This window comes from Myotis daubentonii, chromosome 2, assembly GCF_963259705.1.
Source record: "Myotis daubentonii chromosome 2, mMyoDau2.1, whole genome shotgun sequence".
NCBI lineage: Eukaryota > Metazoa > Chordata > Mammalia > Chiroptera > Vespertilionidae > Myotis > Myotis daubentonii.
In genome coordinates, this window is record NC_081841.1 from 67475784 (window position 1) to 67500635 (window position 24852).

At 38.5% G+C, this 24852-nt stretch overlaps 1 protein-coding gene across 8 annotated transcripts in view; it reads left to right on the forward strand.

The window, feature by feature from the left end:
* The window catches only part of CPSF6 (cleavage and polyadenylation specific factor 6), a 39868-nt gene that overhangs the window by 7578 nt on the left and 7438 nt on the right, over nt 1-24852 (forward strand). For 2 of the 8 annotated variants that reach the window (XM_059683563.1, XM_059683564.1), the window contains exons 2-10: nt 5542-5751; nt 8736-8839; nt 12521-12666; nt 13574-13747; nt 13877-13987; nt 14435-14939; nt 16058-16173; nt 16658-16811; nt 20247-20439. In XM_059683563.1, the coding sequence (XP_059539546.1) occupies nt 5542-5751; nt 8736-8839; nt 12521-12666; nt 13574-13747; nt 13877-13987; nt 14435-14939; nt 16058-16173; nt 16658-16811; nt 20247-20436 (1710 nt within the window). In that variant the 3' untranslated portion in view covers nt 20437-20439. Of the gene's footprint in view, nt 1-5541; nt 5752-8735; nt 8840-12520; nt 12667-13573; nt 13748-13876; nt 13988-14434; nt 14940-16057; nt 16174-16657; nt 16812-20246; nt 20443-20518; nt 23239-24852 lie in introns of those variants that run through there. The other 6 variants (XM_059683565.1, XM_059683567.1, XM_059683566.1 and 3 more) reach the window with 6 other exon arrangements.

Consider the following 24852-nt stretch of genomic DNA (forward strand, 5'->3'; position numbering starts at 1 on the left):
GATTGCAAAGGGCCAGGCCTTTCATATGCAAAAGCCTCTGGGCACAGCTTGGGTGGGACAGGGTCTCGGGATCAACAGGGTGGAGCAAGCAGCTATGACTGCTCACAGTCCTACCCTAAGAGACCCTGCGTCTCAGTGTCCTGGTAATCGCTGCAAGCACCTTTGAGAGAAAGCCTCCCTCAAGTTCCGACCGTTGCCAGATAGTCCAGTTTCTCCCCGTATGAGTCTGGGTCCCCAGAGATTCGCCCAGAACTGGAGTTCAGAGCAATCAGGAGCTTGAGATTCCCTCCCGATTGAAAAAGACAACCGTGTCCTCAGTTGCCAGCCCTTTCCTCGTTTGCCTCCGTTCCTCTGCACTTTACTTCTGCACCTCCTCTGAGTCTCAATGTGCTTTTCTCTTTCCTTCTAGTTGTAGAGTTTCCACTCAGCCAGCCTTCCTGTGGTTCTGGATGATGTCCGTTTTTGTCTTTTAGTTGTATTTTTGAAGTGGTTGTGAGAGGCAGCAATTTCCAGTGTTTACCTATGCGCCATCTTGGTTTGTTTTTTTTCTCCCCTCTTTTTAAAGTGGGAACAAAAAGTAGCATATGTGCCCTAGCCGGCTTGGCTCATTGGATAGAGCGTCGGCCTGCGGACTGAAGGGTCCCGGGTTCGATTCCGGCCAAGGGCACATGCCTGGGTTGCAGGCTCGATCCCCAGTAGGGGGAGTGCAGGAGGCAGCCAATCAATTCTCTCTTATCATTGATGTTTCTATCTCTCTCTCCCTCTTCCTTCCTCTCTGAAATCAATAAAGAAATATATTTTAAAAAGTAGGATATGTTCTATATATTTTTTTTTAATGTGTGATACTTAAGCCGAAAAGGAAGATTACTAATACTACAAACGAGTATGCGCTTTGAGCTGAATTTTGGTCAGAGCGACAAATGTATTTAGATGCATTAGTATTTTTTCACCATATCCAAATGTGTACCTTTGGGGCTAGAAGGTCAGTCTGTGGCCTTGAGATAGAGCAAAGTTAACTAGTCCATGTGGAAATCGAACCCCAGGACCGTGGTCTCAATTAGCATCATACTTCAACCAATTGGAAGCAGTCCATCCAAAGTGGCAGGTCCTAAAATACTGGAAGTCATATCAATATGGAAAATTGGTTGGTGTCAACGTAGGAATTCATGGAAAGACAAAAATAGTAAGTGGTTGTGATTCACCAGGTTAGTGTAGCTGCAATTATGCTTGTAAGGAATTGTTTGTTTATGTTAACATTTTCCTGGATTTACAACCAATGAAAAATCAAGTAATGTGTTAACATGTTTGGTGAAAGTATAAACTTATTCTCTCTCAGGCCTTATATTGTGATTATAGTCTCTGCTGAGCAAACACAACTCCCTTTGTATAATAATAATACTAATGTTGTTATTATTATTATTACTAGAGGCCCGGTGCACAAAAATCTGTGCACTCGGCCAGAGGGGGTCCCTCAGCCCGGCCTGTGCCTTCTCCCAGTCTGGGACCCCTCGGGAGATAAGACCTGCTGGCTTAGGGTGGTAGAGGGCAGGCCCAATCCCTAGGTGCCGCCCCCTGTCATGTACAGAGCAGGGCGGATCGGGAGGTTGTGATGCCACCCTCAGTCACGCTCAGGGTAGGGCCGATTGGGGGGTTGGGGTACCGCCCCCTGTCACACTCAAGGCAGGGTCGATGGGGAGGTTGTGGCGCCACCCCTGTCACGCACAGAGCAGGGCCAATCGGGGTTGGGGTGGTGCCCCCTGTCACTCACAGAGCAGGGCCCATCTGTGGGGTTCAGCTCCGTACCCTGTCATGCACAGAGCAGGCCGATCAGGGGGTTGAGGAGCTCCCCGCTGTCACACACACAGCAGGGCCCATCAGGGGTGTTGGGGCTCTGTACCCTGTCACTCACAGAGCAGGGCCAATCATGGGGTTGAGGAGCTCCCCCCTGTCACTCACAGAGTAGGGCCGATAGGGGAGTTGGGGCACTGCCTCCTGTCACACAGAGCAGGGTGGATCAGGGGGTTGGGGCGCCGCACCCTGTCATATTCAGGGCAGGGCCAATGGGGAGGTTATGGCTCTACCCCGTCACACACACAGCAGGGCCTGTGGGGATGGGTGGGTTGCGGCGCCGCCCTCTATCACCCACAGAGCAGAGCCGATCAGGGGGTTGGGGCGCCGCCACTGTCACACTCAGGGCAGGGCCGATGGGGAGGTTATGGCTCTACCCTGTCACACACAGAGCAGGGCCTGTGGGGGTGGGGGGGGCGCGCCGCACCCTGTCACACACAGAGCAGGGCCGATCGGGGGGTTGGGGCGCCGCACCCTGTTACACACAGAGCCGCATGGCGATCAGGGGGTTGGAGAGCTCCCCCCTATCAGGCACAGAGCAGGGCTGCTCAGGGGGTTGGGGTGCTTCCCCCTGTCACGAACAGAGCAGGGCGGATAGGGAGGTTGTGGCCCCGCCCCCTGTTACACACAGAGCCACAGGGTGATCAGGGGGTTTGGGCGCTGCCCCCTGTCACGCTGATCCTGGTGCCGGGAGGCCTCGTGGCTCCACTGATCCCGGTGCTGGGAGGCATGTTACCCTTTTACTATATAGGCTAGAGGCCTGGTGCTCGGGTGGGGGCCGGCTAGTTTTCCCTGAAGGGTATCCTGGATCAGGGTGGGGGTCCTGCTTGGGTGCCTGGCCAGCCTGGGTTAGCGGCTGAGGACTGTTTTCAGGCTGGTGGGTGACTGAAGCTCCCAACCACTCCTTTTTTTTCTTTTCTTTTTTTTATTCTGGGCCAGCTTTAGCTCTGACGCTTGGCTCCAGCTCTGAGGCCTCGGCTGCTGAAAGCAGGTATCTGGTTTGTTTGGTTTCTATAATCGAAACACTGTTTCAACTCCAGCTCTGAGATCCTGGCTGGCTGAAAGCAGGTTTCTGGGGTTTTGTTTAGCTTCTATATTTGTAACAATGTTTCAAACTGCAAGCTCAGAGGCCGGCAGTGGCAGGCGGGGAACATTGGTTTCCTCCGTCACTGAGGCAAGCAAGCCTCATGTTCGCTTCAAGCTGCCTGGCTGCCGGCTGCCATCTTGGCTGGCAGTTAATTTGCATATCGCCCTGAGTAGCCAATGGGAAGGGTAGCAGAGGTACGGCTAATTACCATGTTTCTCTTTTATTAGATAGGATTATATTTAAGGTACAGAACTGGATTGCAAAAGAGTTTACAGTGCCCACAACCTCTTGTGGGAAGCTTTTTATTATCTCAGGTGTATGGAACCACTGCTGCAACTATGTCACCTGAAGCTTCAGCTACACTGAAACTTCATTACAAAATTCACCCTCCTTTTTTCTCTTACTGCAATTTGAACATGTATTTTAACAAAAACTCAGTTCTGAAAAATTATTTTGATGTTGCTGTACCAACAAATTTATGGCATTATTCCCTGACTTGTCTTAGTTTCTGCCTATTGCTAAAGATGGCTTTGTTCGTTGACCTACCTTAAGATATTGGGCCCCTTATTAAATGTCTTACATTCTACCTCATAAAAAAATTGTTATGTAAAGATTCTGTTATAGAATTGGTAAATTGGTTAACTTTATCATGCAGAAGATTACCTGAAGACGACTTGACAAATTTCAGGTCCCTTTGGCCATGTGTATAAATGGTATTTCCCTGTCTAGGTTTTCTTTTTCTCTTTAAAATTTTGCTCTAGCTTCCTCTGAACAACAAAGTAATAGCTATGTTCCTATAGGGCCTATAATAACAATACTTTGTTAATCTGTTTACAATCATTTTACAAATGCTCTTTAGGTCATTCTCTATCCATGTAATAGTCCCTAAACTTTGCTCCTCTTAATGTGCCATTTGTATAACAGTTCATCCTTAATAAATTGTATTAATGGGAGAGGATATGAGTTATTATGTCTGTATTGTTTTGTAATTGATTGCTTCTCTTTATTGTCACAGATACGGGGTGTGGCAAAAATAGGTTTACAGTTGTGAGTTCGCGAAAGGTTTTATGGTATTGATTAATTACTGTATTTTTCATACAACACCTATAAACCTACTTTTACAGCATTCTACATCATAAGAATAAAATAGTTCACATTGATTTTAGGTACTTGGTCGAAAGGCAGAAAGATGGAAATAGGTTTTCCTCTGATACAGGTTAGTTAAGCCTGTGACCCAATGATGGTTACCAAAGGCAATTTTATTTTATTTTTTAAATATATTTTTATTGATTTCAGAGAGGGAGGGAGAGGGAGAGAGAGAGAGACATCAATGATGAGAGAGAATCATTGATTGGCTGCCTCTTGCACGTCCCCTACTGGGGATCCTGGCATGTGCCCTTGACCGGAATCGAACCTGGGACCCTTCAGTCCGCAGGCCGACACTCGATCCACTGAGCCAAACCAGCTAGGGAACCAAAGGCAATTTTAAATGGTGTTGAGTGTTCTGCCAATAGCTGCACTTACTTGGGGGTGCGGGGGGCTTATTTAAAATTGAACCCTCCCTTTTTCTTTTTCTCTTCTTTATATATGTTTCTTTTTTTCCCTCTTCCTTGCTTATTTAGGCATGTAAGTGGCATCCACTAGCATTGCTTTAATTCTGTTAGTGACACAGCTTTCCAAGGTCCGTTTTCTCTTGCTAATTGACTAGATAATCTAAGTCAGGTAAGCATTAACTCTTTGTTAACTGAGAATAATAAAGCTATTGCTAGACAGTAATTTGTATAGTTTTACTTGTGTTTTATGTATTGTTTATCTTTCCCTTGTTCATTTGTTATAACTTTCAGAATTATTTACATGCCCACATTTCATCATTCCTTCCCTATGGCTTAGCTCACTAAACTTTTCCCCCAAAACTAAAAGATTTCGCAGGGCTAGGAAAAAAGATCTTAAATACCATCAAAAATAATAGTTGTGTTTTTCTTCAGTTAAATATTTGTAATGGCTCTGATATTTGTGATATTTTTTGTGTCGATTTTTTCTTTATTTCTGTCTTTTTTGTGTGTGTCAATTTTTTTTTTAAAAAAGCTCATCTATTTGTATTAATTCATGTATTATTACTTTCACTTTAAGAGTATTTTACTTCTAAGGAAAGTTTTACATTAGTACTTTATTATGAGTCCATGTCATTCTTTTCCCAGAGGAACATTATTTTCCATGTTATAATAAATAGTGGAAAAATAGCTTTCACCGTATAGACATTTACTTTATAGGTACTGTTTAAGAATACAAGTTTGGCCCTCGTTGGGTAGCTTTAGTTCACTGTCCAAGGTTGTGTGTTCAATCCCCAGTCAGGACACGTACTAGGAGCAATCAATGAATGTATAAATAAGTGGAAATCAACATTTCTATAATCAGTAAATTAAAAAACAAACGTGTGGCATAAAGTTTTTGGCCTTTTTTTTAATCTTCTACAAGACTTTAAAAACAAATAGTTGAATTAAATTGTGTTTTTTTTTAAATTAATAGTTGAATGAATTTATATTCAAATCTCTTTAGTGTAGTAGTCTGACTATTGTATGACTTAAAAACATTATTTTTGTATCCAGGAAGCTGAATATGGTGGGCATGATCAGATAGATTTGTATGATGATGTCATCTCTCCATCCGCAAATAATGGAGATGCCCCAGAAGACCGGGATTACATGGATACTCTCCCACCAACTGTTGGTGATGATGTGGGTAAAGGAGCAGCACCAAATGTTGTCTATACGTATACGGGAAAGAGAATTGCATTATACATTGGAAATCTAACATGGGTAAGTAAACTTACCATATGAATTGGTATTGATTTTGAGCTATTCTAGCAGTTAACTTTGAAGTTACTAAAGTGATTTTTTCTATGTGCTTGCTTATACAATTAGGAGGGCAATAATAGTAACTTTAAAACAAATTTCAGATCTTCTAGCTTTTAATTTGGTAGTCATTAAACTTACTTTGGTAGACATCCCAATTAAATATAGTTCAATTATTTTGTCTTCAAATCAGTTATTTTTACCTATTCCTAAATGTCAGCTATCTCAATTTTACAAAGGAAAAATATCTACGTAAGGTCTCAAACTAGGATTCAGAACTGTAAGAGAGAAAGAAACACAGTATGACTCCTGATTTTAAAGTTTTCATTATCTAATTCCTGTTACAAACTTGCAGAGTTTTAATTTCTGCTCTCTTCTTATTTTGAGTACATTTATTAAAGCTGGGGACAGTGAATCAAGGAGGGGCTTAGGATAGAAGAAGCAACAGGAGAGAACCTAGGCTGGGCTGTTTTGGTTCATTGAGAAGTCAGAGAAAAGGGGCTTTGGGGACATGTTCAGGGAGCTACTCCTGGACGAGCTGCTGCTGCCCTTTGCTCCTCTGGTTGCAAATCTTGGGGAGGGTCTCTTAGAGTTTAGGTCCCGTAGAGTTTAGAAGCGTGTGGGGAAAGAAGAGAGAGAGAAGGGGAAGATGCTGGAATACTAATGGAAGGGAGAACATGCTAAATTCTGATCTTAAATTTTTTTTAGATGTTTAATTTCTAATTGCTGGTTGCTAGTATACAGAAGTACAATTTATTTTATTTTATTACAATTTTTTTTAATCCTCACCCAGGGATATTTTTCCATTGATTTTTTCTTTTATTTTTTAGAGAAAGAGGGAAAGACAGAGAGAAATATTGATGTGAGAGAAACACATCGATAGGTTGCCTCCTGTATGAGCCCTGACCAGGCCCCAGCCAGGGAGGGCCCTGCAATCAAGGTACATGCCCTTGACCGGAATTTAACCCAGGACCCTTCAGTCTGCAGGCCGATGCTCTATCCACTGAGCCAAATCGGCCAGGGCTGCTCTTAACGTTTTAATCTTATTTATGGAAATACTGCTATCTGTACATTCTATCTTAATTTGCATTTATGGAACTTTAAAATTAGTGGTTCGGAGTTTCATTAACTGGATGTTTAATGTAGCTATTTATAATTTTATTAGCATTAAATACTCACTAGAGCAGTGATGGCGATCCTATGACACGCGAACTCATTTTTTTGGTTGATTTTTCTTTGTTAAATGGCATTTAAATATATAAAATAAGTATCAAAAATATAAGTCTTTGTTTTACTATGGTTGCAAATATCAAAAAATTTCTATATGTGACACGGCACCAGAGTTAAGTTAGGGTTTTTCAAAATGCTGACATGCCGAGCTCAAAAGGTTCGCCATCTCTGCACTAGAGCAAGTCTATAGAATTTTTACCTCTACTTTGAAATGTGTATTATACATACTGGAAAGTTTAAAAAATTGTCTAGAAATCAAAACTTGTCACTCCTCAGAAAAAGACTTGACTTTGGGTGGTGAATACATAATACAATATACCAGAAATTTTCAACAAGAATATTGAAACATACAGTACCTGATTACTTAGGTGCACTGACCTCTTTTCCCCTAGATTGTCAAAGGAAAAAAATGACAACAGCCAACACAACAATAGCCATCTGGTGTGAATGAACAAAAAAATACCCTTTTTTGGTCAGATCGACAAAAAAGCATATATTTTGGTATGCTATCGAATTCTGGTAGTTTATGAGATGAAAAAGGTTGAAAATCATGGCAATATACAGATGATGTATTACAGAATTATACACTTGAAACCTGTATAATTTTATTAACCAATATCACCCCAATAAATTCAATTTAAAAAAAATACTTGTCACTCTTCAACTTCCTTAATAGCATTTTCTTTTAAAATATTTATATTAAAACACACACGAATTGATTGATCTTCTACCACCCAATCTGAGAAGTTTTATAATATTGGAGACAGTACAGTACAGTAATGGAGAGTGGTTGATAATTACACCTTTGAATCTGGACTCCTCCATTTGTTAGTTTTGTGATATTAGGCAAGCTTGTTAACTTCTCTTTCATCGTATGTGAGATGGGAATAATAATAGGACTTATAAGACTGTTTAAGAGTTAAATATTTGATATAAAGTACATGGTAGGTACTCAGTACATGTTATTTTTTTCTTTTTATCATATACATACATATATATATAATAAAATAAAATATATTTTATTGACTTTTTACAGAGAGAAAGGGAGAGGGATAGAGAGTTAGAAACATTGATGAGAGAAACATCGATCAGCTGCCTCCTGCACACCTCCTACTGGGGATGTGCCCGCAACCAAGGTACATGCCCTTGACCGGAATCGAAACTGGGACCTTTCAGTCCGCAGGCTGATGCTCTATCCACTGAGCCAAACCAGTTAGGGCTATATTTTTAAACGGAATTTATTTCCCCAAATGGTTGCCTTTAAGGAGAGGAAGTGACAAGTGATACTAGTTTTATTTAAAATATTAAATCTTTGCAATTTAATGTTGGAAGAGACCAGAAACTTTTTAAGATAAAAAAAACCCCACTATCCTATCTCTAAAGATATGTATCTTCTAATTTCTGAAAATTACCAAGGAATGCATTTTGCCCTCAGGTACTTGCCTTTATAGACAAATATAAACCACAGTTCAGGAGGCTAGGGGACTGTCTAGGGCGGGGGGATAAAATGGATACATATGTAATACCCTTTGTAATACTTTAAGCAATAAAAAAAAAGAAAAAAAAAAGAAAAAAAAATTGAAGACTAATTTGCAGCAACTGCACTTAGATTTGAACTGAGCATTAATTTTCTTTATTGTGAGTTTACCCTTAAAAAAATGAAGCAGTAAAAATCTTGGATATGCTTTAATGCTTAACGAGGGGGAAATGTCTTGCAGTGGACAACAGATGAAGACTTAACTGAAGCAGTGCATTCTTTGGGAGTAAATGATATTTTGGAGATAAAGTTTTTTGAAAACCGGGCAAATGGCCAATCAAAGGGGTAAGATGTTTTTCCCCTAATATAAGTTAGTATTTTTGGTGTTAAAATTTTCTTCAAGTTAATGCTTTCTATTCACATGTGTAGGATGCTGTGTTATCCACATTGGCAGGAGGTTCTTGGGCAAAGATTTGTACTCCATTTGTCCTGTGATATAGCTCACTAAAACTAGTGGAGCTGTAAGTGTGAACAGATTGTGTCTATTCTTTAATTTTCCTGAGTTTTCTCCATCAATGGTTGAAATTATTATTGAGATGACAGTTTCAAGAAATGTTATTATCCCTGGGATTAAAGGGTTGGGGAAGATGGGCAACAGGAGAGTAAGTGTAACTTGGATGTTTTGCTTTATTTTTTTAAACTGTTAAATTATACACATGAGATAGGAACATTATACAACACATATTCAAAATTTAAAGAAAGCCATAATCTAACCATCCATAGATTATCACTCTTAACATTTTAGTGAATATAGTTTCAGGTTTCGTCATAGCACTTCATGTTTTTATTGCAAAAAAAAACCTAGATTACAATTCATGTGTTTTATAACGTGTTTGATACAAGGAGTAAAAAAAGCATTATCAATAAGTACATATTCTCTTCTAATGTCTAATTCTTTCCATACCTTGTATGCTTCTGTAATTTATTTTACCATTATTATTTTTGGTTTTTTAGGTTGTTTCCAGTTTTTGCCTATTATACCTATATTACAGTAGGAATCATTTTATATAAAACTACCTTCTGAACTTTTGCAGTAGCCACCTATTAGGTGTTCCTGCTTTCACCCTAATCTCCTAAAGTGTATACACATAGAAGTTGGACAAAAGTGGCAACAATATTAGTCTACTCAGAATCTTCTAATAGCTTTTATCTCCAGTGAAAGCCAGAATCTTTACTATGGCCTACAAATGCTATCTGATCTGTTTTCCCACAACCTCTCTGACATTCTCTCTTAACCATTCTTTGCTTCCTTATGCTGTTTCAGCCATAGTAGTCTGTTTGTTGTTCCTCAAATACATTCCTACGTAGGACCTTATACATGTGATTCCTCTTCTGGTTTACTTTTTCCTGCAATGTTCATATGGATCTCATTTTCTTCAGAACTCTCTTTTAAAAGAGTTCTCTTCCCAACCATCTTGGTGCAAAATAGCACCCTCTCTTTCCATCACTCTTTCCTGTCTTTATTTTTTCTGTTACTATTGTATTTTTACTTGTTTATCACCCTGTCTCTCACCACATTATAAGATTCATGCAAGCAGAGATTTTGTTTTGGTCAACTGTTGTATCCTTAGCCTTAGTATGGTGCCTGGCATGTAGGAGTTGGTGTATTGCTCAATAAATACATGTTAAATTTATGAATTCATTAAATTGTTGCTAAATTTAATCTTGACTCACAACAGGAGAATTTTTGACAAGAAAAAAAAACTGGAATAGGGGTTCTAGTTAACCATTTTGACCATTAGGGAGAAAAGGGTTCCAAGCTCCTGAGAGTCCTGATAATTTAAAATATCCTATAGCTGTGCAAAACTGTTAATCTTTTTTTTGTTTTAAATGTATTTTTTGTAACTGCTGTGTAATTCACATACAAAAAATTCACTTTTAAAATCTTCAGTGGTTTTTTAGTATATTTGCAAAGTTGTTCAACTATTACCCCCGTTTTATTCCAGAACATTTCATCACCCCAAAAAGAAATCTCATACCCATTAGCAGTCTATCTTTATGGATTGGCTTATTCTGAACATTCCATATAAATGGAATCATAAAGTAAGTGGTCCCATGTGACTGACTTCTTTCACGTAGCACAGGCTTTCAAGGTTCATCCATGGTGTAGCATGTATCTGTACTTAATTATTTTCGTGGCCACGTATTTCATTATGTGGATGTACCCTCTTTATTTACTTGATGGACATTGGGGTTGTTTCTGCTTTTGCTAATTGTGAATAATGCCCCTATGAATATTCATGTGCCAGCTTTGTGTGAACATAGATTTTCAATTCTTCAACATATACATATACCAGGGGCCCAGTGCATGAATTCATGCACCTTGAAAGGAACTGTGGGCCGCGAGGCTGTGTTGGACACAGGGGCAGGTCTCGGCCCAGCCCTGCCCACTGCGGACCCCGGTCCCGTGTCTGCCAGCAGCCCCACTCCCGCACTCCCACACACTGGCAGTGCCGGCCCCACTCACACCCACCGACAGCCCCACTCACACCCGCTGACGGGCAGAGCGATTGGGGTCAGCACCAGCAGTGGGTGCAAGCGCCGGCTGCTCCAATCGCCCCTCAGGAGCAGGGGGAGGTAGAGAAGCCCTCAGGGGTGATAGGGGCCAGCAGCCACCACTCGCACCTGCTGACAGCACTGAGTGATCGGAACTGGCGCTGGGCACTGGCAGCGGGTGTAAGCGCGGTTCTGGTGCCAGCAGTGGGTGCAAGCGCCAGGCAGGACCAGGGTGTGTGGGAGCAAAGAATTTTCAGTAACCACCAGAGGCTTGCCCCGATGACAGCGACCAGCACCCTGCCTTGGTCTGGCATCCCTGCTCACCAGCTTCACCATCCCACTGGGCCAACATCCGCCATGTTCCCCGCGTGCCCCGGGTGGTCAGCGCATGCCATAGCGACTGGTTGTTAGGTTGTTCGGTTTGTTCTGCTGTTCGGTCTGTTTGCATATTAGCCTTTTATTTGTTAACTCTGTATTTAATTTTTTGAGAAACTGCCTGATTGTCAAAGTGGCTGTGCCATATTACATTACCATCAGCAGTGTATGAAGGTTTCAGTTTCTCATCCTCACCAAGACTTGTCTTTTTTATTAAAGGTACTCTAGTGGGGCCCAGCTGGTATGGCTCAGTGGTTGAGCGTCAACCTATCAACCAGAAGGTCATGGTTCGATCTCAATCAGGGCACATGCCTGGGTTGCGGGGCTTGATCCGGTGTGGGGCATACAGGAGGCTGCCAATCAATGATTCTCTCTCATCATTGATGTTTCTATCTCTCCCTCTCCTTTCTTAAATCAATAAAAATATATTTTAAAAAAAGAAGCTATCCTAGTGGGTGTGAAATGGTATCTTATTATAGTTTTGATTTACATTTTCCTGATAGTTAATTATGTTGAACATCTTTTCGTACTGGCATTATTCATAATAACCAAAAATTGGAAACAACTCAAATGTCCATCAATGAATGGATTTTTAAAATGTGTAGTATTCATATAATGGAATATTATTCAGCCATAAAAAGAAATTAAGTACAGAAACATACTTATATTATGCATAAACCTTGAAAGCATGCTAAGTGAAGGAAGCCAGTCACAAAGGACTACATATTGTATGGTTCCATTTATATGAAATGTCCAAAATAGGCAAATCCATAAAGTCAAAGTGGTTGCTTAGGGTTGGGGGATGAAAGGAAATGGGAATGAGGCTTTATGTTGGTGTGGTGAAATGTTTTAAAACTGATTGTGGTGATGGTTGAGAAACTGGGAATGTACTAAAAAGCACTGAACTGTACGCTAAATGAGTGAATTGTATATGTTATTTAAAAAGTTAAAGATGAAAGTATGAACTTATATAGTTTTAATTTAAGTATTTTGTTTTCTTAGATAAAATTGAATTCAGGCTATTTTCTTTTTAATAATAGCAACATTATTAATCTCTACTCACTTTCTATTCCCATCCCCTTAAACATCTTTTAGGTTTGCCCTTGTTGGTGTTGGATCTGAAGCATCCTCAAAAAAGTTAATGGATCTGTTGCCTAAAAGAGAACTTCATGGTCAGAATCCTGTTGTAACTCCATGCAATAAACAGTTCCTGAGTCAATTTGAAATGCAGTCCAGGAAAAGTAAGCAATTCCTCTGAGGCTTTTATTAAAAGATGTGTATTTTAATCAATTTTGCTAGCATTTATTAGATATTATACTAGAAAAGTCACCTTAATATTTAGTTTGTTGGAGAATCCATTTTAGGAAGTCCATGCTTTGCATTTGATTTAATTACTGGTTATGACTGTGATCCTGTATGCTGGAAACCTACTCCCATTTTTCTCTAGGTGTCACAAACCCATTATTATTCAACAGTGTGCAAGTTCTGTAGCCCTGCCATTCTTGTCCTGTCATTCCCATCCTAGAGAAAGGAAGAAACTACATTCTAATCCTTAGATTGAAGGAAACTTATGTGGATGTGTGTTATGGTGGTGGAGAAACCACTGATAACCAGAAAATATTCGTTGATTTCTGCTTGGCACCAAGACCTTTCACCACTTGGTAAAGTGACTATAGAGAAGATTTGCCATTGCCCACTTATGAATGCTATCACTTAAAGAGATAAGATGGATGATCATGTATTAAACAGAAATTCAAGTGGTTGGTATTTTTTTAATGTTTTAGCACTTAAGGCTTAATTAACAAGAATATGTTACAAAATTTAAATGATTTATGCTTAGTGAAATTTGGATTTCTGTTGGAGAATTTGGTCTTGGCTGCTGCAGAGAGTACTGTATTTTGAAAGTAACTCATACTTATTCATTGGAAATACATATGTGCCTGGATATTTTGAGACTTCAAAAGAACGCAAATAAATGTGAATGTTTTCCTAATCAATACTTCTCAAGTAGTTTGGAAAGACCCAAGGCATCTGCAAGTTAGTGTATAGTATAAATGATTTTGGAATGTGGCTGTTTCTAATAATAATGGTTACATTTCAGAGAACTATTTTAATAAATGCTATTTATGAGTATTTGGATATTTGCAGCTACACAATCAGGACAAATGTCTGGGGAAGGTAAAGCTGGTCCTCCAGGAGGCAGTTCACGTGCAGCATTTCCACAAGGTGGTAGAGGACGGGGCCGTTTTCCAGGGGCTGTTCCCGGTGGGGACAGATTTCCTGGGCCAGCAGGACCAGGAGGGCCACCCCCACCTTTTCCAGGTAAATTTTTTCTTAAAATTACCATGGATAAAATGTGTCTATCTAATACCTCTTTTCCTTTTCTCTCTTTTCAAGTAATGCATTATTGATGTGACTTACTCTCCTTGTTATGCTATTTTTGGAATCCAGGAAATTTGATCAAGCATCTTGTTAAAGGAACTCGGCCTTTGTTCCTGGAAACTAGGATTCCATGGCATATGGGGCACAGCATAGAGGAAATACCCATTTTTGGCCTAAAAGGTCTTTATTTTTCTCCAAACTTGCTTGACTTATATATAGAATATTTACATCCGTCTTATTTTCTTACCTCTTAAAAAATTCTTTCAAGACAATTTTTCCTTATTTCACTTTCTAGCTTGGCATCAGAGTAGAATATAAGGTGGGTGATTTCACTGTAAGAAATGTGTGTATGCTGAAAGATGGAAACTATCGCTAAGTATAATTGTCTTTAGTAAAGTTTTTGTTTCAATAATTTTTCTTAAGCATAAATTGAGGAAGTTAAATTTGTAAGGATATACTTTATCTTTGTAATTGTTAGTGTAGCATTTACCATACGGGTTTTATTTAACAAGAAAGAATATTGGTCTATGAGTTATGCTTTAAAAGTATAATCTTGGCATGAAGGTTAAAATACTTTATTGAAGTGTGTTTTTTTTTGTTTTGTTTTTCCTCCCTTTTATTCTATAGCTGGACAGACTCCACCACGTCCACCCTTAGGTCCTCCAGGCCCACCTGGTCCACCAGGTCCACCTCCACCTGGTCAGGTTCTGCCTCCTCCTTTAGCTGGGCCTCCTAATCGAGGCGATCGCCCTCCACCGCCAGTTCTTTTTCCTGGACAACCTTTTGGGCAGCCTCCTTTGGGTCCGCTTCCTCCTGGTCCTCCACCTCCAGTTCCAGGCTACGGCCCCCCTCCTGGTCCACCACCTCCACAACAGGGACCACCTCCACCTCCAGGCCCCTTTCCACCTCGTCCACCTGGTCCTCTTGGGCCACCCCTTACACTTGCTCCTCCTCCGCATCTTCCTGGACCACCTCCAGGTGCCCCACCGCCAGCTCCACACGTGAACCCAGCTTTCTTTCCTCCACCAACCAACAGCGGCATGCCTACATCAGATAGTCGGGGTCCACCACCAACAGATCCATATGGCCGACCTCCGCCATATGATAGGGGTGACTATGGGCCTCCTGGAAGGTAAGTTAGTATGTATCTTTGAATGTAGACTTCGTATACTTTGTAGAAGATATTCTACGTTCCATCATTGAAGTTTTTAAAACGTTATGGTCTTTCCCCAGATACTTAATTTTCTGTGTTATTTTCTCTTCTTATTATAAAAGGCAGTATGGTATGGTAAAAAGATACATAGAACAGGATTGGGAATAATCCAGCTCTGCTACTTGCATAGCTGTGTGATTTTTGGGCAAGTCACTAAATCCCTGGGGATTCATTTCCTTCATATATTTTTTTAAAAAATATGTTTTTGATTTTTTTTTTTTAGAGAGAGAAGTGGGGAGAGGGAGCGAGCGATAGCAACATCAATGAAAGAGAAACATCACTCACATCAATGGGCTGCTTCCTGCACACCCCCTAGAGGGGCTAGAGCCCAAAACTCGGGCATGTGCCCTGACAAGAATTGAATCAGTGACCTCTCAGTGCATGGGACAGTGCTCAACTAACAGCCACGCTGGCTAGGGCTACATGTACAATTTTCAATGTTGTCAAGCAGCTTTAGAAAATCTTGGCATTTTACTCATTTTTTTAACCAGTATTTGCACTTACTGAGTACCTTTTATTTTCCAGATACTTTTCTAGGATTTAGTGGCAAACAGGATAGTCTACAGTCTTGTCTTGCCTGAAATTCTATTAATCAGACATTTATTATCCTTCAGTTGTGAGTTGGGCCCTCTGCCTGGAGTATCTAAACGTAATGAAACCAAATTGCTGTCCTTGATTGTGTAGGCTTTATTTTTTGCAGTCAACATTTTGTGTGTGTATTCATCAAAAAATTTCTTACCTGTTTGTGTGAGAATTAAAAATGTTATATTGTAGATATGTAAATATATCATTTCTGGCCTCCACAAAGAAGATTTCTAAGCTGCTACTTCGTTTTATCTGTAAGATTGTGATGTTAGAGAATTTTGCTTATTAGATTTGCTTTCTTAGTAGGAGAAAATAGTGTGCTTCAATTTGGAAAAGTAAATACTTGCTCTAAGGCACTTGTCAAAACAGCCAATATAAATTGCTTTATATACTGTTAAGACTAAGTTAGAAATACGTTGTGTATGAGTTAAAGTTTATTCTGATTTTTATAGGGAAATGGACACAGCAAGAACTCCACTGAGTGAAGCTGAGTTTGAAGAAATCATGAATAGAAATAGGGCAATCTCAAGCAGTGCTATTTCAAGAGCCGTGTCTGATGCCAGCGCTGGTTTGTTATTTCTTTCTGTATTAATACTTCTTAATTATGTTACTATGAATGATCGTTTCTATATAGTAGTTATTTATATATTCCCAAGTCAATTTCTCTCCTTCATTTAAAAGGTATTGAAGAAAGCTGTATGTCACAGTGTAATGGAAAAGCCCCTAATTTAAAATTTTTAGATGTAGATTTAAATCTTAACCCTGACGTTTAATGACTGAGGAGCCTTAGGACCACTCATTTATTATCATATTTACAAAACGGTAACGTGCTTCATATAGCTATACTAATAACAAAAAACTGCTAATTTTATGCACAGAAAAGCCTATTGCAAATGGTAAGATACTAAAAAAATAAATAAATCTTCTGTGGTCATTTTAAAGTTCACTCCTGTGTAAACTGCTTTATATTTATACTCTTACTGCAGAGGTGGTTTGGTGGTATTTTGAAAATAAAATTTATTTGACCTCAACCCCTCTTCTTCCCCTCACAGGTGATTATGGGAGTGCAATTGAGACATTGGTAACTGCAATTTCTTTAATTAAACAATCCAAAGTATCTGCTGATGATCGTTGCAAAGTTCTTATTAGCTCTTTGCAAGATTGCCTTCATGGAATTGAATCCAAGTCTTATGGTTCTGGATCAAGGTAAAACTTTCCTGTCTCATTTCTATTTAAACCTGCTACTTTTACATATGGAAAAAATATGTTTGGGACTTTAAAATAGGACTTTGATTATACTTACACTTGATCATTTCATTGTTTTTTTTGTACTTGGTATTCTTTCTGTTAGGAGCCCTTTTCCTGAAAAAATGTTTTTATTGATGAGTGAGAGGGAGGGGGAAAGAAAGAGAGAGAGAGAGAGAGAGAGAGTGCGCACGCGCATGCGCGCGCGTACACACACACACACACACACACACACACACACACACACACACACACGAGAGCCTTCGGCTGCCTGCCTCCTGCACGCCACCTACTGGGGATTGAGCCTGCAACCTGGACATATGCCCTGATGAGGCATCATATGGGACACTGCTCAACCAGATGAGCCATACTGGTCAGGGCATGGCTTATATTTTTCAAGCCTCAGCTCAGTCTAACTTATAGCAGGAGTCTTCTCCCAGGACGTTTTGTCAGGTTTTGTTATTGCTTCCATAGTACTACTATAATCTATTCCTGTTTATTATTAATTCACATTTATTTTCACTATACATGTTGAAAGTTGGAAGGGGCCTTACCCATCCTATTCACTACAATATTCTTTTTTTTAAATAAATTTCTTGGGGTGACGTAGATTCAACTGTGCAATTGTATAAAACATCATCTGCATATTGCATTGTGTGTTCACCACCAAAAGTCTAGTCGCCTATTTTTGTTTTTGTTTTTTTGCTTTTAAATATATTTTACTGATTTTTTACAGAGAGGAAGGGAGAGGGATAGAGAGTCAGAAACATCGATGAGAAAGAAACATCGATTAGCTGCCTCTTGTACACCCCCTACTGGGGATGTGCCCGCAACCAAGGTACATGCCCTTGGCCAGAATCGAACCAGGGACCCTGCAGTCCGCAGGCTGACGCTCTATCCACTGAGCCAAACTGGTTAGGGCTAGTCTCGCTTTATCGCTATTTATTTGAACCCCTTTACCTTCAAAATCCCCTCACCCCCTTACCCTTTGGTAACCACAATACTGTTGTTTATGTATGAGCTTTTTGTTTGTTCCTCTGTTGATTTTAGTTTTATATCCCATGTATGAGTGAAATTATGTGGTTCTTGTCCTTTTCTGTCTGGCTTATTTTGCTTAGTATGATACTCTCAAGATCCATCTATATTGTTGTGAATAGTAGTTTTTCATCCTTTCTTATGGCTGAGTAATATTCTGTTGTATCTATGAACCATATCTTTATCCAGTCATCCATCCATGGACACTTCGTTTTTTCCATGTCTTGGTTACCATGTATGATGCTGCGATGAACATAGGGGTACATATATCTTTACAAATCAATGTTTTCTAACTTTTTTTGTGTGTACCCAGAAGAGAGAGATTCATTCCTGGGTCATATGGTAACTATTCTTAATTTTTTGAGGAACCTTCATATTTATTTTCCATAGTGGCTGTCACTACAATATTTCTAATGAATATACAGAATGGGTGTTAAGTAAACGTTTCTTAAACAAGGGAGTTAATGAATGGATTATCTATTCTTAGTTTTTTAATTAGGTAATTCCATATTTTAGCATTACTGCTTACCTTGAAATTTTTCATACTTTTTAATGGTGGATCTTTAATCTTCACATGATACTCTGAGATCTGTCTTTTGTATAATTTATCTGGTGGTAGAATCTTTTTCGTAAAGTTAAGGAAAAGAGATTGTCATAGTCATGGTCCCCTACTTTATAATTATTACATTTTAACCCATTGTAAGGGCTTTTGTATCTAAACAAATTAGTCATAGCTAAAAACCATATCTCATACGGTCTTCTTCTAAACATTTTAAGCCCAAAGTAAGCACCTAATAATGAATTTCAAATTTAGAATAGAATTTTTAAAAGTATTTTAGGCAGCATACTTTGTTAAATTACCTGTGGTTTGTTTTTTTTAAGTGGTTCATGAAACATTTCTCTTCATTAAGTAACAATGTAAATAATATCCCAGTCTTTACTAGTGATCCTAATTAGTGGGTTTTCTTCTTTGCTTCCCACCACTCTTCTCAGCCTTCCCAACAAACATGTATATATTATTAGAAAGTTTCTTAGAGGAGTGACATTTTTTAGTTAGTTATAAAGGTAAAATTGATATTTATGTATGGGTTTAGGTAACCTGTGTTAATAGGTGGTAACTTTTTTTAAAAAAAAGATGTTTTTATTGATTTTAGAGACAGAGGAAGGGAGAGGGAGAAAGAGATAGAAATATTAATGAGAAACATTGATCGGCTGCCTCCCGCGTATCCTTGTACTGGGGATCATACCTGAAACCCAGGCATGTGCCTGACCGGTAATGGAACTGGTGGCCTCTTGGTGCATGGGATGACGCTCAATCCACTGAGCCACACCAGCCAGGCAATAGGTGGTAATTTCTTATATTTAAGTCCCATTGTGTATTGAGTGATTTCATGAATTTTATATCTACAGAACTATCTTCTGTATGTTCTTTAGCTTGAAATAGAAGTCCTTTGAAATTTTCTCTTTCACCTGTTTGTTTGTTTACTTATGTAAATTCTCACCCGAGGCTATTTTCCCTTTGATTTTTAGAGAGAGTGGGAGGGAGGGAGACACACAGAGAGAAACATTGATGTGAGAGAGGCACATCGATTGGTTGCCCCCCACACGAGCCCTGACAGGGCTGGGGATCGAGCCTGCAATCAAGATGTTTGCCCTTAACCTAAATCAAACCCGGGACCCTTCAGTCTGCGGGCCGACACTCTATTTGCTGAGCCAAACTGACTAGGGCTTACCTTCCTGTTTATTATTTGGTGAACAATACATGTCTGTTTTAGACTACAAATTATCTATGTATATAAAAACCCAGCGACCAGAACGGCGGAAAAGCCAGAACGACCGGTGGCTGTGACGCACACTGTGGCAGCCAACCGGCTTGATCCAGTTCCTGATTGGCCCCAACACCCTGATCAGGGGTGGGGCTGGCTAGCCAACTGCCCACGACCCCTCCCCCCCCCCCCCCCCCGCCAGCCCAGCCCCCATCTGGGTGGGCTGGCCAGACCCCACCTGTTCACGAATTTGTGCACCGGGCGTCTAATAATAGATAAAACATGATGTATGCCATGTTCCCAATATTTGGGTATTTTTAAAAATGGAAATTCTAGTTCATGATTATAGGTGTGTTGGTAAATCATTGATGTTCAAGATATCATAAGTCTGAAATAGGCCTATAAAATTTATTTTTGCCTTAGATATTTTTAAGCACCAGAATTTTTTTTTTTATTATAGCAAAGGTGGAAATTTATTGAAGAACAAGGACAGACTCCCATGTGGGGAAGGGGAAAGAGTCCCCAAACACTAAATATTGAAAATCTTTTTAAGTTATCCAATTATGGAGAGCATTAATCCAGTAATTTCTTTTAGAAGACGTGAACGATCAAGAGAGAGGGACCATAGTAGATCACGAGAAAAGAGTCGGCGCCATAAATCCCGCAGTAGAGATCGTCATGATGATTATTATAGAGAGAGAAGCAGAGAAAGAGAGAGACACCGTGACCGAGATCGGGACCGAGACCGAGAGCGTGACCGAGAGCGCGAGTATCGTCATCGTTAGAAGGTGGGTATTCCTTGTCCTATTGTATTCAGTCTATGCATTATTAACAGTAATTATAACTCCGAGGCTATTGTTTATACAGTATATACCTACATTTTAAATGGTCCAACTACTTGTTCTGAATTTAATCTTCTGGAACCATCTGAGACAGATGACAGGTGAGTAATGACAGGTAAAAAATTTGACCTCTTATCTTTGAATATTGTATTGCTGAGTTACAACTTTTAGTTTTCAGATTGTTAAGAGTCTTAAGAAAGCAAGAAAATAATCAAGAGGACTCATTGTCTACTTCTAAAATCCAAAAATTGGAATTCTCTTAATCATATAATTTGCATATGATTTAAAATATAAAATACAAGGAATTATTTCTCATATATATATATATATATATATATATATATATATATATATAGTGCTTGGACTTTAAAAAGTAAATTTTAAAGTTTCTCTTCTGGAACTAACTTCATTCATTCATTCCTAAAACTTAAAAATGCAGGATGGTTTCTCAACATTGAAAGAGTTTTTCTACTTAAAAACAAAAAACCCAATTTTTAGTAAAGACACTTTTTCTAGCACCTGGTTTTTGTTTTTAAAAGAAAAACAAAACAAAACACAGTATTCTTTAATTTGCAAAGAAGATATGAACCTTAATTAAAATGCGTTCGGGATACTTCATATCTAAGAATTTTTAATTGTATCCAATTATTCATCCCAGGTTAGAATAACCATGGAATAATTTTCTTTGATGTTTCATTCATAACCATAATCATTGTCTTTTTTTCTGTACTTTAAAACTTTCTTGTGTACATTTTTCATAAAGCAGTAAGAGTTGTCTGTTTCTACTTCATTTTCACGTGTAATTTTATTTTTATATTGTGAACAGCATTTATTCATGTGAAAAGTGGGAGGAGGGCACTATAAATGCTTGTGCATGTAACACAAAGGTTATTCTGTAAACAAATATTTTTTCTTTATATGTTGTTGGCATACTCAGATTAGACTATAACTGTGTAACTACTCTTTACACAGTTATTTCCCATAATCATGGGGAATAATTAAGTGATGGTAATTGTTAGTATTTAAACTGTTATGGACAAAATCAAAGACTATCAATGTATAATTTTGTGTTAGAAGAGCAGTTTATTTAGCTAATAGATATGTTTTAGCAACTGATAATTTTTTTGATAATTTAGTAAATAAGCATGTCAGTCTTATTTTTATGGTACCTAATAATCTATTCCATTATTTGTAGTTTTAAGAGCTCTTTGAAGTGAAAAGGCCAGTTTTAATACTTTTCCTTGCATTTCAATATCCTAACCCTGACATTTAATGACTCGGGGGTCTTAGGGCATTCCAGATATGTAGTATATTTATCAAAATTTCAATTTTAAAATATTCCTCCATGTATTGTATTATAGAACTTAATATAAATACTTCTCAAAACATTTCTTTAATGTGATGCAAAGCATCTTTCACTTTTAAAATCAGGCTTATTGAAATAGGTACTGTTTTTCGGATGAGTAACAATTGAATACTTGTATCATGTAAATTTAAACATTAAATTTTAAAAGATACAGGTTTTGATACCCCTGGGTTGAACAGATCTTACTTCATCTTATGAAAAAATTCTCAGTGTCCATCAATTGCTTAAGATGAATTGTGGCCAACTTATTACTTGAATGCTTATCAGCCATTTCATTTCATAGTAAGGTATAGGTCCTACAAGTTATATTTTTAATGAGTTTTCTTACTGGTTCTATTTAAACTAGCGTAGTCGGCCAAGTAAACTCCTTGAAAAGTTTCTTGTTGATTTTAAATACTTTGAATTAACTAACATTACATTCCAGTAATGGGGTATACCTAACTATATCATGCCTTGAGTTTTGTTAGATTCAGACATTAACTATGAATTGCTAACTTGAAAACTATTGTTGACATTTTTCTTAATCACTGATGTGTAACCATACCAGAATCTTCATGTTTTGTTTGTACATTAATCAGAATTGAGTTGCAATATTGTTATGTGCCTTCATCCAAGCAATATTTTTACATAAGCACTTCTAGTGCAAAAATTTCTGTTATCCTGGAATATTATATCTTTGCTATATACCAAACTTATTGTTGATGTAGGGAGGGGGGAGTGGGATTAAATATAATCAAGTGAAAAACTTTTAAAAATAAACAATATCTGCATATTTAATCACCTTTAAGGTCTGTTGACCTTTTTAGAAGTTTTTAAATATGAGTCCTTTTGAGCTTTCAGGTAAATCTTAAAATTGACTAAATGGAATAAGAGTACCTTGGAAGCTGAAGTGAATGTCAGAAAGTCTGTATACAAATAAAACAATGTAATCTATTATTAAAATGATGATGAATGGCTAAAAGGGCAAGTTCTTAATTTAACTGGAAACATTATGATGTTGGCAAGCTGTTAATGTCTGTCCTATTTTAATTTTTTGTGTTTGAACTGTTGGTAATGTTAATTGCATTCTCTCATTTAAAAAATGTATTAGTTTTTCTAAAAGCATACAATATCTAGGTTCAAATAGATAATATTTCAATGAGAATATCAGTATTGTAAATTTTTGGTATGTAAATACATTGTGCTTTATATGCTGTAATTTCTGCCTGTTCTCAGACCACTCTGAGCAAAATAAAAGTATATCAGTGTTGTAAGATTGTACACTTACAGAAATAATTTTACTTTCATAGTTATTTTCTTTAGGTTGCATTCCACTTATTATTTCTGTTAAGAATTCAGTTTCTCTTTGTGTATTGAGTTGAAACCAAATTATTATTTTTTTTAAAAATATATTTTTACTGATTTCAGAAAGGAAGGAAGAGGGAGAGATAGAAATATCAATGATGAGAGAGAATCATTGATGGGCTGCCTCCCGGATGCCCCCTACTGGGGATTGAGCCTCTAACCCAGGCATGTGCCCCGATCGGAATCGAACCATGACCTCCTGGTTCATAGGTCGATGTTTAACCACTAAACCACACCGATCAGGCCCAAATTATTTTTTTAAAAAATACTCTTTATTCATCTTTCCCTGATAAATGAGTTTCACATATTCTCAAATCATTACGCATTTCTTTGATAAAAATTTAAGCATCATGAATAGAATATGGTTTAAATAACTACACTTTTTGTTGAGTGATTACTTCTGCCATAGTATCATGATCTTAAATGTTGTTACTGCATAAAATTTAGGGCACTTTGCATTTCTTACTCAGTTTGTAGCTTTTCATTAATTTGGGGAAAACAAGTTTCTTACATTAAGATGTTTCATCTTTTTTTTCTTCTAATAATTTTTATTGATTTCAGAGAGGAAAGGAGAGGGAGAGAGAGATAGAAACATCAATGATGAGCCCTAACCGGTTTGGCTCAGTGGATAGAGTGTCAGCCTGGGGACTGGGGACTGAAGGGTCCCAGGTTCGATTCCGGTCAAGGGCATGTACCTTGGTGCGGGCACATCCCCAGTAGGGGGCGTGCAGGAGGCAGCTGTTCGATGTTTCTCTTTCATCGATGTTTCTAACTCTCTATCCCTCTCCCTTCCTCTCTGTAAAAAATCAATAAAATATATTTTTTAAAAAAAGAAAACGAATCATCGATGAGAATCATTGATCGGCTGCTTCCTGCACGTGCCCCCCCCCCCCCCCCCCCCCCATCCCTGGGGATTGAGCCCACAACCCGGGCATGTGCCCTTAACTGGAATCAAACCCAGGACCCTTCAGTCCACAGGTTGATGCTCTATCCACTGAGCCAAACCAGCTAGGGCAAGATGTTTCATCTTAAGAGTTAGTGTTACTTTAAGGCATATGTGGAAATTAAAATTCTCTTAATTATCTGATGAATCATACTGGTGGTAATGAAATTTAAAAATTATTTCTGCAACTCTTAAGTCATGTAAGGTCTGCCTTGTATTGTCCAGCCCTGTGTTTTCTTTGTGGTTTCCTGTATATCCTTACTGCTTCTTTTGGATATGCTAGTTCTCACTTTCACTCTGATTTTCTTTGCTTTTAGTATTATTTGTAAAACGTGTCTGATTACCAGCTGTCTAAAGTGCAAGAGGGTAGGAAGTGATCCCTTGGATATATAGTGTATTTTTGCTCATTGTGGTTTAAGAATATGGTTGTTTATAAATAGTGTCCCTCTTTAAAAAAAAACAACAAACATCCATGCCTATGTGAGTCACTTTGCTCTCTCTCCATCTTAGTGTGAAACTTATTATCATTGTTCTAGTTTGTAAATTAGATTGTTTTGAATGAATATTTAGTTAGCATTGTTTAACAAGGACTTATAACCAACAAAGGGCTAAGTTTGCCATATATGCTATCCAAATTTACTAATTTGCTTTCTGTGGTAGCATGTTTTAACGCTCACAGTGAATTCTAAATCACATAAGCTTATTT